Below are 12,294 nucleotides of genomic sequence, written 5' to 3'. Positions count from 1 at the left end.
TGCCCTCATCATGATGATGATTACGATGGTGGTGGTTATGATGATGATTACGATGGTGGTGGTCATCATGATGATGATTACGATGGTGGTGGTGGTGGTGGTTATGATGATGAAAATGAGTAAGAAAATAATAATAAAAAACGAATCTATTTTACAACTTTTAAATAAATTTTTTAATGAATTCAGTTGCTTATTCAGCTAATCGTGCCTATATATTGTCAAATCGTAATACTTATTAATTATTTGAATACATTTTCAAATGGATACAGACTTTTATAAAAATTCTTTTATCTTTCTCGATGTCGAAAGTCTGCACATAAGGATGGAATGTGTCGATGATGGGGTCGTTGTAGATACTGGGTGCCGTCAGCGTATGTGATTCATTCTCGAACATCAAAGTGAACGTTAACTGAGCTCTCCCAGTCAAATTTAACGGAACAGAAATGTTCTCCTCTGCTTTCAATCTCAAATTTTTCATCAGTTTCTCAGAAAACAAAAGTTTCGGTTGTTTGCATTGGACAGATGTCGGTGACGCCACTTCGCAAGTCTCCTTCGAATCAATCAACGTGTTCATAATTACAACATCAGCAATAATTACTATGATGACGGCGATAATATTAATAACTTAATGTCAATTATAATATAATGATGACGGCAATGATAACTTAATGATATAAAAGCAGGATCAACTTGGTTCTCCCAATAAAGACCACTATCCATTTCAAAACATTGAACGAACATCTTGAGGTCGCCAGCGGACTGATCGATGTTCTCACCGCTGATGACAACCCGCGTTCCTCCGCTGATTTATTCAACAATATTATTAATATTACTTTGCGTCATTATTGATTATCACTGTTTTCAATAAAAAAATTTCTATTGAGATTTGCAAGCTGATAGATACATCATCAACTCTAATATCAGCAAGCACGATGATGAAAATAAAAGAAAAATAGCAAAGAGCAACAACGAATGACTGACGAGATGATAGTGGCTGAAGGCGTAATAGAAGGTTGAAATGAACTTTTAGGTTTGAACAAGAAGGATGTATTAGTATTTATGATTCGTTTGTTGAATTTGAGGAAAAGTTTTGATTCCGTTCGCAACTGTAAACTGCCCCTGGATTTTAAAACGCTGGCCAGCAAAATACATCCTTCGCTGCCATAATCATCGTCATCATTCTTTACCGTCAATCTGTTAACAGACGTTCATTTCGAAAATTATTTTCAATGATGGTGATTAATGTTAATCACTATACAATAATATAATTGGCAGTATGTGAAATAGTTCATGCAGTATAGGTCACAACTGTTTCACCATTTAAAACCCTCAAATCAAGATGAGGAACTGAAACTTGTCTTATATAAAATAATTAAACATAAATTCTAATACTTACTTCCTATTGGCCTTCTAATGAGACCATTATTAACATAGATGAATATTCTAATTAAACCGTACAAGGCATATGGTCAAAAAAATTAATTTCTACCTCTTGTATATGATGGAAGAATTTTCATCGTAAGTAAAATCCTCTAGCATGTAGAAACCAAATTGACTGGATTTGCATGCCGAGCTCAGGTTGTTGATTGCAGATTTGAAATGTACTTTCACATTGGTTGGCACGTTGTAGTATGCAAATTTTGGCTCCACTTGCACAACTTTGAAAAAGCCATCAGCCTCATGTTCCCTACCATCGGACCCTGCCACTGAGAATACTAATTAAAAATGCATTTAAATCATTTAAATCATTTAATTAATTAATAAATTAATTAATCCATTAATAAGAATGATTTAAATAAAATGTTTGTGATAGCTTTGTGAAGAACAACAATATTTCAAATTTTCAATGATTTGAAATATTTGAAAACAGAATTTGCGAAGATGTGAATGGAGGATCAAATTGAAACATTATAAAATCATCCGGACCTAAGTACAACTCACAATTTATAACAAAAACAGCCACAAAGAAAACAACAGAATGCATCCCAGACATGAAGATAATTTTATTTCCTCTTGAAGTGAAATATCAATGTTGTAAAATTATGAAAATAAAATGCTTTCTTCACAAAAATCTGTTGAAGCAAATTTACAAATCAGTTTCAACCGGTTTCTACTTTAAGTTTGGTTAGTTCCAGATTTTATTGAGGACTATTATATAAGCATCGGTTCATTGAGTCGTCATATTGATCAATATAACACACTAACATTCTTTCATTCATTATTCATTTATTCACATTTGTCCAGTCATTACTTAAACGCTTTTTATACAATTTCGTTCTATAATGGTTAATATTCTACATGCTCACTATTCATAATAAATGCTCTTGTAATAATAATAATATTTACTTATTATTCAGGTTCGTTAGAGGTCGGCAGTGGCCAGTCAAAGATCTCCTGTCGTCCAAGGTTGTAACGCAAATGCAAACATACATACATACGCATACATTCAAACAAACAAATGTACGTACGAACGCACGTACAGATAAAAAACGATAATATTTTAATGTTTATTATTATGTGTATGTTTGTGTCTTACATTTTCATGTTTATATAACTATATATAATCAATAACTCTACATAACTATATATAAGCCTATATAACCGTATATAACACTATATAATAATGTATAATCCTATACAACTCTATACAACTAATAACAAAACAAGCGAATTCGAATAATAAAAGTGATGACAGCTGAAAGATAGAAAACATGGATTGCCGCATTCAATGATGACTCTTCTACTTGTTTCACTCCGTTGTTCACTCTGGCAAATAAAAAATATAATTCTTTTAATTATAAATTAATAAATTTATAAATTAATAAAAAAAAAAAATTTCAATATTCATTTAAACTGAGCTAAACATCACTACAACAAACTTGCAATCATCATTCCAATTGTTATTAGGATAAAATTTATCTAAATATAATACAGACATATGCAATTTATAATATATGGAATAAGTAAACCATAATTTAAAAATTAAGTAATAAGCTATTTGTAGGTACCTTATTACCAAAGTTAGTCAATTGTTGTGCAAGTTCAATTTTGCAAGAATAAGATGGAGTGATGAAGAGGAGGATGAAGGAAGAGATCATGTTTTAGACAAGTGCAGCGTGTGAGCAGTTGCGTGTCTGTCAGAGCTGCAGCATGAAGGAGAAATGTTTTGATGTCTGTAGATGACGATAATAACATCAACCTGCCAGGAATAAAGCAGGTGTCGTCAAGATTCCTCATCGCAATAAAATCATTGATCATCGATCCATCCACCTCCCAGTCGAATGATCAACTGACGCAGGCAATCAGGTGGGTTGTTCTACTTTGCTCTTCAGAAGGGGTGTTCAGCTTGTAGCTATATTGTAGCTATCGAACGCGATGCATGCGTAAAAATTTTATATTATTCCTCAAAAACTCATTGGGAAGCTTCGGGAGAAAATGATTTCAATATTAAAAAAACCATAATGTGAGAATTGAAAATAAATGACACTGGCAAATAATAATTAATAGCAATTATGCATCTCACCTTTCGATGAGATGTCCGCTGTTGGGATCAACGACATCTATTGAGCCTGGCATGACGACCAGACGCACCTTCATCGTCCACACGCCCGACGTCTGCTCCATTCTTTTCAATTTTTCCATATAATATAATATAATCCTATTAACACCAATTCCGTGTGCTCAATCCAAGTTGTTAACTCAGCCTTGTCTACTACATAGCCATCCTTGTCTGTGTCAATCTTCAAAACTATCAAGCTGATTAAATTTCAAAATGTAACGCTCATAACACCAGTATAATATGGCTTTAGTAAATTTTTGTTCCTTATTATGCAGCTGTGAAAATGCAGAAAACTGCTTACTGCATCATTCCATGTGGTAAAACTTTTGTGCCACATGCACAGCGCATGATACACACAGTGGCGCATTGCATCTAGAAAATTTTGAAAAACACTTTTTGGCAACGGGGGTCCAACATTTTAACTGAGGAGGCCAACTTTTCTGATAATAGGCCTATAATGACTGAGAATCATTGTGGATCAGAAACAAAAAACAGAGGCTTCGGTAGAAACGAGACGATGGTTACGTTATATCAACCTGCCACGTGGAAAAGTTGCTAAGTTAAATGATGAAACACTCAATTTTTAAAATTTCTCCTTACGAATTGAAGATCTATGTTGCTGCAGAATGAACGTCAAAATGTAAATGTAAACATCTAAAAAATAAAATAAGTTAAGTAATATTCAAACAAAAGACATTATTAAAAGAAAAAAAATTTCTCACATAATTTTTTTGCTTTCAATACCCCTTCTGAAAAAGTTAAATTACAACGTAATTTTGAAATGTTCTGTTATAAATCAATCATTCATTAATCACTGTTAAAAATGGATTCTAAACAAACTTTCACAACGAATGACAAAACGCATGAAACTTTACCAATGTTATTTTCGCAAACCTATCCATCACGACCTCTTTCAGTAATTTACCCATTGTCTCACTTTGCTCATACTCCACCTCCAACGGAAAAGGAAGAGAAAGACGACAATGAGTTGAAAATAACACACATGCAACCAACGACAGCAAGCGCGTCACTTGCGCTTGCACGTCATTGTCAGATGGATGATCGTCCAGCTGCGTTGGGAATGGAAGCAGCAGCTGCCAGCGATCAGCAACAAACAACATTGGATCACTGCAAAAGAGATAAACGAATTTTAACAAATCATAATTTGTTGACAATCTTTTGTAAACAGGAAGAAAAAGCCAGTAAGGCATTTTCAATTCTTTTCTACTAGAATGATATTGAAAATGAAAGTCAATACATTTTTTACGTTTTTCAACTGCTTGATATATATGAATATGTATATATTCTATGAGTATATATATATATATATTATCAGTGTTGTATAGTAATCTGATTACAAGTAATCCGATTACGTAATCGATTACATTTTTTTGAATCTGTAATCGCATCATTTATAAAAGTAATCTGTAATCAAATTACATTTTTTGTGTAATCTGTAATCTAAACAGGTGTCACGATTACTTTATTTTAGATTACTTTAACGACAACAATACCTAAGATTTTTAAAATTTAAAGTTAAAAAACTAAAAAAAAAGACTTAATCAAAAGAAATAGTTTATCCATTGACGTCGTATGCTTTTTAATTAGACCGCCCACGTAATGTTAAAAAGTTGGTCTGCTCAAGAACGTTATGAAGCAGGATAAGCAAAGTCGCTTCTGGTTCAAACTTGTTTGAAATTTCATGAAATTTAAAAAAAATGCAATTTTTTAAATTATTTTATGAATAATTACAATTTAATAATTCAATAATTCATAAAACTATGTGACATTCATTAAATAAAATTCTTATGATGTAATCTGTAATTTCATTGAAAGTGGTGGTATTGAAAGAGTGGAAAGCTTTGTTTACTTAGGGGATAAGCTGAATGCGGATGGAGGATGTTTGAGCGCAGTTACGGCTAGAGTTCGTGTGGGATGGATGAAATTTAGGGAACTGGGTGGGGTATTGTGTGGAAAGAAATGGTCAGTGAAGATGAAAGGGAGGGTATATAAAGCATGTGTGAGAGCAGCGATGGTATATGGTGGTGAAACTTGGGTGTTGAGGAGAGAGGAGGAAAGTGTACTGCAGAGGGCTGAAAGAGCTATGGTGAGGATGATGTGTGGGGTTAAAGTGAAGGATAGGAGGAGTAGTACAGAGCTGATGTCAATGATGGGACTGAATGAGGACATTGTGACATTGATAAGGGTTAAATGAAGTTTGATATTCGTAATCAAATGTATGTTAACACGACACCGACCGTGTGGGTAGAAACTCGTAGAAATGAGTGCAAGTCTTTTATTTCCAAGAAAAAATCAATAACGACGTGGAGTATCAGTGGACAGTCTGCTCTGTCTACACAAGTGTTTCGAATTTTATAGTAATTCTCATCAGGACTAGCAGACTGTTTAATGACAAAATATAAATATATATCAATAGCGTATGTCATATAAAAAATATTTACAATAAATTAGAAAATAGGTCAAATGAATTAAAACCATCTAAAATGAACCAAACAAAGTAAACTCATACGTGTCATCAAGGTGAAATGATAACGTTTAATTGCAGGGTCATGATTAAATTAAATTAAAATGAAAGGATCAACATCAAATTTACTAAAACCAAAACGAATTAAATGTACTAAATGAGGAAATTGCAATAAAAGAAGTAACGCGTAAAACAACAATTAAATAATCTAAAATTGAAATTATAAATTAAAATTAAAATTAAAAGAAGTCATTTGCAGGGAACAATTGTAATTGAAAATAGTAATTGAAAAGGCGTCAAACAATAAAAAACCGAATCTAAAATTATAAAATTAAACAGTTAATTGAGACAAACAAACGCATCAAACATATAAAGAACAGATAATTCTAGAATTAAATAATTGGTTGCAGGGTCCTAATTGCAGATGAAAAATCAATGTCGAAGGAGTCCAGTGTATAAATAACGCAATAAGAGAAATACATAAAATATCGGCTATATGGTATTCGGAGCATATTATTACACAAATATATGCATATGTATGTACAAATATATGCATACAAGGTCTATAACAGCATGCAGTTAGTTAAATTATGGAGACCAAGTTCATACTAATATATGTATACGAATCTTATTATAGCATGCAATAAGTTAGACTATGGAAACGTTGCTACCAGAAAGCAGTTACCCATGCACTGACGTTAAATATGAAAAGTAGATAACGAAATCTAGTGAATACCACCGCAATACTACTGATTGCGGTGGTATGGACATGTGTTGAGAAGGGATGAAAGGGTCGGGATTAGGCGAGCGTTGGAGGGAAGGGGTCGGTAGGAAGGGGTCGTCCGCGATTGGGATGGAGAGAGCAGGTGGAGAAGGACAGGGTGAAAGCGGGGTTGCGTGATACTGAGGCGAGTGACAGATGTGGATGGCGTCGAGGGGTATTTCGGTTTTATCATAGGTAGCCAAACGGCAACCCCCGATCTCGGGGAAAATGCCGTCTAAACGTGTGTTGTTGTTGTAATCTGTAATTTCAAAAAGTTTGATGATGTAATCTGTAATCGGACACATCATTGCAAAGTAATCTGTAATCTCAAGCTAATTTTAAAAGTAATTTGTAATTAGATTACTTTCCAAAAGTAATCTATACAACACTGTATATTATATATATATATTATCCCGACTACAAAGTTAGCGGCGGGTTCCCGCAACTTTGCGGTTCTTGGCTCGATTGTTTGGAATGGTTTACCTCCTTATTTACGTGACCCTAACCTACCATATTTACAATTTCGAAGTCAGCTTGAAACTTATTCATTTGCACAATGAACGTCAAAGGACTCAAAGTTACCTGTCGTTGGTTCGTACTGAACTCCGTCATGCAAAAAGAATTAAAGAATTATGTTAAATAGCTGCTGATACATCATATTGGCACAATAATTCTGCACGAGACGATTGGAAACTGCATGCTTTTTCTAATTATAAATTTACTCCAAAGAATTGAAATCAAATATAAAATTGTGTCATTTATAATAATTAAACTTAGAAAAAATATTTTAACTTAGGGAACTCGAGTAACAAACTGATAATTTGCCCATCTCGTAAGGATCCAAACAGTGAACTTTTAACCAGTCGAAACACTAAAAGAAGAATTAGCTTACTCTTGAAAGTTGCTGACGAACTTATCACTGAAAAACTGAGAATGCAAGAAGAGATTTTAAACAAAACGTTACTTCTTAAGCAGGAAAAAACTGAAGTAATTTTCAAGTTCAAAAATGACAGTTCAAAAATAATACTAGTATATATATAAAACCAACAAATTTATAAACAATAATCAAAATTGAATAAATATTTTCACACAGATTCAGAACTTAAAGAATAGTTTTCTGCAGAAATGTAAAGAAACACAAGAAGTTTTGCAAAAATACCGAAAAAAAAAAATTAATTTGAGAAATGCTTTTAAATTATGAAAATTATTTTTTTAAATTCATATGAACGTATCTGCCAGTTTTTTTTAATAATGTTTTATCTATTATACTTATGCTTTATCATATTATTCCCATTATAAACTTTGCTGGAAGCAAAACTTAATTTAATTTAATTATTCTTACGTGTTTCTTCTATCATAGTCGAAGACCGATAAATAAACATAAACATTTAGTAAAAACAGTTTACAGCATACCACAATGACTAAATGAACATACCAAACAGAAATTATTTATACAAATATATATACGAAAAGATTTCACAATAACAAATGAACTCAAGGAAAAAAACTCATTTTTGCAAACTGCGGCTGCATATCAAAGTAAATTTTTCATTGTGCGAAATTTCCATTTCACTGATGCCTTACACATTTTTAGCCGCTGCTGGGTTAACAATATCTAGGATTTGTAATTTTTTAGTGTACCGATCTGGATCCTACGTTCGTAGGAAATTTTTATTTTATTTAAATATTGACATCTATTTAGACAGTTTAGTAAACTTATCTATTGCGTTCCATTTGCACACTGTAAGGTTATTCCTTGTAACTTTCACTTAGAAAATAATTAAAAAGCAACCGCAATTAATAACGAATTACACTAAATCAAAATTGTTCATAAGTTCATTTTAATAGATAAAGCAAAAATTAAAAACGTGGTCAAAATTGGACTCCTTTGCATGAAATTTTTAAAATCGCCATTTAAAAAAAATATATTTTAAAAGCGACAAATATTAAAGGAAACAACAGAATTTCAGCATAAAAGCATAAATGCTTTTATAATATAAAATAATAAGCATAAAAGCATTATTAGTTATATAGAGTTGTATAGGATTATATATTATTATAGTGTTATATGTGATGAAGAAAGAAATAGGTCAAAGAAAATAGAAGATCACTATGAAAAATTACCAGTTAAAAATTTACAAGAAACACATTTATAAAGCACATACAAATCTAAACAGCTTGATTTTAGATACGTCCAGCAAAGACCAACACAAAATTGTGGCATCCACACATTCCTGTTTCTGCTGTTGAGAGGTCAGCTCATTAATTTGGAAGTTGAAGTTGCACCCATTTTCTAAAAATTTTAAATTTTCTGTACATTTGTACAAACAAAACACCATTAAATAGCAACTATTAACAAAACTTAACTAACCGGTAATTCATTAAGAATCGTTGCAGCATCATTTGTGACAATAAATTTTCAAGATGGTCATATGCATCTTTAGTTGTGTTGGCTGATTCCCTACCAGCCTTGATGTCACTGAATATCAATACATACAGCTTCATCCAAGTCTATAAAGTGCTGGGTTTGAATAAAAATATTGAAATGAAATGACTCACCCTCCAGATGTTGAATATAACACATAAAAATTAAAAACATAATTATTACATAAAAACATAACATAACAAAGTTTTTAATATGGATCCAAGAGGAGCCATTCTAATCCCTGACAGGGCAACTCTGGGATATTCAATATCCTATTTTTGCCAATTAGCTTTAAAGTTATTAGTTGTTTCTGAGCATATTATTTCCTTAAAAGTTGTGGGTGAATTTGTAACGAAATTGTTGTCAATATTGCAGTTTGTGGTTTCAATTTGACGTTCTGCGGCAGCTGGCTGATTGGATTTGTTGATAATGAAGCACTCATTATAGAAATCATTTGGTGAATCAGCATCAACATCTTTAACATTATATTCTTTGAAACTATTTTTAGAATTATCATCAATATAATTTTTTGATATTTTGTGGCTCAATGTTTATAACACCATCCTCATGTTTAACTGAATCAAAAAAACTATCAACATCATTCTTTTCTGGATCTACTAAATTACCAACCACAATCTTATTTGCATCAATTAAATTATCAACATCAGTTTTATTTGCATCAATGGAATTGTTAGTGTCAACTTTATTTGGACCGGTTGAATTGTTAACATTATTAACATTAGAATCATTTAAATCAGAATTACTAACAGATAATCTTTCAAAAAGTTTTGTGCATGCATCAACATCGCTATGAAGAGCCTCGTCCATTGTTGCTGATGTTGTCATTCACATTGTCACAACTGCCAACGATAAATTCATCAGTTCGTAGTTGATGCATCGTTGTTGTTGCTGTTCAATTGAACTTGGAAGTAATGTTGTTGTTAATGCAGTTACCTCAATGAAGGCATTCTGAATGTCCAAGCAAGCTAAATTTAAATTCAAATTAAGAAAATTCAACTGTTCATTCATCTCTTAGATAGTTGAATAACTGATAGAATGTTATGATCGTATAGAAAAAAATTGATTAACATGAAAAAATGAATGAAAAAATTAAAAAAATTGAATGAATAAATAAAAAAATTTTGAATGAAGAATTAAATAAATTTTGAATAAAGGAATGGAAAAATATTTAATGAAGGAATAAATAAGTTCTGAATAAACCTTGAATCACTGTTGGATCCAATACATTTTGAAGAGTTTATCAACTTTTTTCTAACTTATGGCATCATTTGCGATGTTTCCATGCTATCTTCTGATGGCTTTGGAATCTATGAAACAAATATTTAACGTTATAAACTGGTTAATAAATTTGAAGGGCCTCTTTTAAATGCGTGCAGATGCATTCAGAACATAAAAGAATAAGGCACCAATTTTGTTAAACTATCAAAGAGTTTGTTAAACTATCAAAAAGAGTTTGTTAAACTATCAAAAAGAGTTGCATACCACTAGCACAACAAGAATCAATAACAACAACAATAATAATAATTATAATAATAAAAATAAAGCAACAACAGCAACCACAATTTAAAAGTAAACATCATTTTAACAAAATCATGGGACTGACAGCAACCTGATGATAAATGTTAGTATTTTCTAAATTATTGGTTGAGATTTTTATAATATATTTTTCTAAATCTAAAGCAGTAGTAGAAGTAGTTAACACTTTGTCTTCATCTATAACAGGAAGAATAGGCAGAGGTGATGATTGCGACCTTCTTCTTAGCGAGATCATAAATAAGATCTTTTTAAATTTAGGCCAGGGCATTCCAGAGATGTTATTTGATTGGATACATTGGAAATGTCATGAATTTGACTGGATGCATTTGAAACATCATCTTGAACATGATTGGTGGATGGATTATAATAACTAGCAATTATATTTCCTGTATAGTTGTTGTTAATATTATCAATATCTGTTGAATGGTTGTTGTTGCTTGTATCCATGATATCACCTTCTTGCAATATATCAGTACCATCTATCAAACACAACTTTGTTTTTATAGATATATTTTCACTTTTCCCTATTTCCTTCAATAAGTTCAAAAGAAGTTCAAGGCTTCAACAATGCAAACATTCCATGGGCTATTGATATCCTTCTGTCAATTTCTTTTGTGCAGTCGTCAGATATTATACAACAATATTATCACAATACAATATGAATAACAAATTATCTATCAAATAAATAGATAGATTAAAAATTAAAATACTAATAGATTAGATAGCAATAGAATAGAATAGATAGATTAGAAAAGATAATGTACTACATTCGGAAGGCGGTGGCAATGATAATACGTTTTTAAAAATTGATAATTAGTGACAAAATATAAAAATAAAAATAGTAAAACAAACTCAAATCCTGAAAACAAGCCTAAAAATTTTAAATCCGGCGCTAGTTCCAAATGATAATTCAAAATATTAATTTAAAAGTGAATTTGATATTTATTTTTCAGGTCGAACTATTTGACTTCCATGGATTTATTGGCTTATGAAAATGCATAGCTTTTAACAAACAATAGGTATCTTACTGAACAAAGTAGTATCATAAAATGAATAAAGATACTGTTTTCAAAAATTTGAAATATTCTCAGTTTGATTTCATTCTAATATCGATGATAATGATTGTACATCAAACAAAAATAACATCAAACAAAATTTAATAAATTGGATGGGTAATTCGTTGCAAATGCTGATGTAACCCATGTTTGAGAGTGCGCCAAAAAATGAAACAACGAAAAAGATAGAGAATCGCATTTTTAAGAAAACAAACAAGTGAAGAAGGAAAAGCACAAACTTGAACGGCATTTAGTGAGAAGCCCCCTCGCCACGTCAAGGCAGCCGTTCATGAGGGGGTTAATAATAAAACGACAGTCTAGAAATAATAAGTAACGAAGGTCTAGAAATAATATACAATTTAAAATAACGAATAATATATAATAATATAATTAAAATAATATTGTGTTGATTGTTGTGTTTGATTGCTGTTGTTGATGTAGTGATGAACA

At 31.5% G+C, this 12,294-nt stretch overlaps 3 protein-coding genes across 3 annotated transcripts in view; 2 read left to right on the top strand and 1 right to left on the bottom strand.

Moving 5' to 3' along the window:
- Positions 1–2,215, bottom strand: part of HELRODRAFT_193628 (hypothetical protein) — a gene marked incomplete at both ends in the record, with an annotated part of 4,816 nt that extends 2,601 nt beyond the window's left edge. Inside the window, 6 exons of the mRNA XM_009028486.1 lie at positions 1–4; positions 272–550; positions 691–802; positions 982–1,194; positions 1,490–1,715; positions 2,206–2,215. The exon at positions 1–4 is cut by the window's left edge and continues 164 nt beyond it. Coding sequence (XP_009026734.1) covers positions 1–4; positions 272–550; positions 691–802; positions 982–1,194; positions 1,490–1,715; positions 2,206–2,215 — 844 coding nt within the window. The remainder of the gene's footprint in view (positions 5–271; positions 551–690; positions 803–981; positions 1,195–1,489; positions 1,716–2,205) is intronic.
- A 1,801-nt stretch (positions 2,216–4,016) lies between these two features.
- Positions 4,017–5,255, top strand: HELRODRAFT_179662 (hypothetical protein; the record flags this gene model as incomplete). The annotated part of the gene is made up of 3 exons (XM_009028485.1): positions 4,017–4,110; positions 4,477–4,761; positions 5,191–5,255. The coding sequence occupies 3 exons, from the start codon at positions 4,017–4,019 to the stop codon at positions 5,253–5,255; spliced, it is 444 nt and encodes a 147-aa protein (XP_009026733.1).
- A 2,108-nt stretch (positions 5,256–7,363) lies between these two features.
- HELRODRAFT_179661 (hypothetical protein) lies at positions 7,364–9,104 on the top strand (the record flags this gene model as incomplete). Its single annotated transcript, XM_009028484.1, has 3 exons — positions 7,364–7,394; positions 7,604–7,794; positions 8,985–9,104. The coding sequence occupies 3 exons, from the start codon at positions 7,364–7,366 to the stop codon at positions 9,102–9,104; spliced, it is 342 nt and encodes a 113-aa protein (XP_009026732.1).
- Positions 9,105–12,294: the final 3,190 nt, after the last annotated feature.

Source organism: Helobdella robusta (genome assembly GCF_000326865.2).
Source record: "Helobdella robusta unplaced genomic scaffold HELROscaffold_56, whole genome shotgun sequence".
In the NCBI taxonomy this organism is placed as follows: Eukaryota; Metazoa; Annelida; class Clitellata; order Rhynchobdellida; family Glossiphoniidae; genus Helobdella; species Helobdella robusta.
This window is presented reverse-complemented; position numbering and strand designations above follow the sequence as displayed.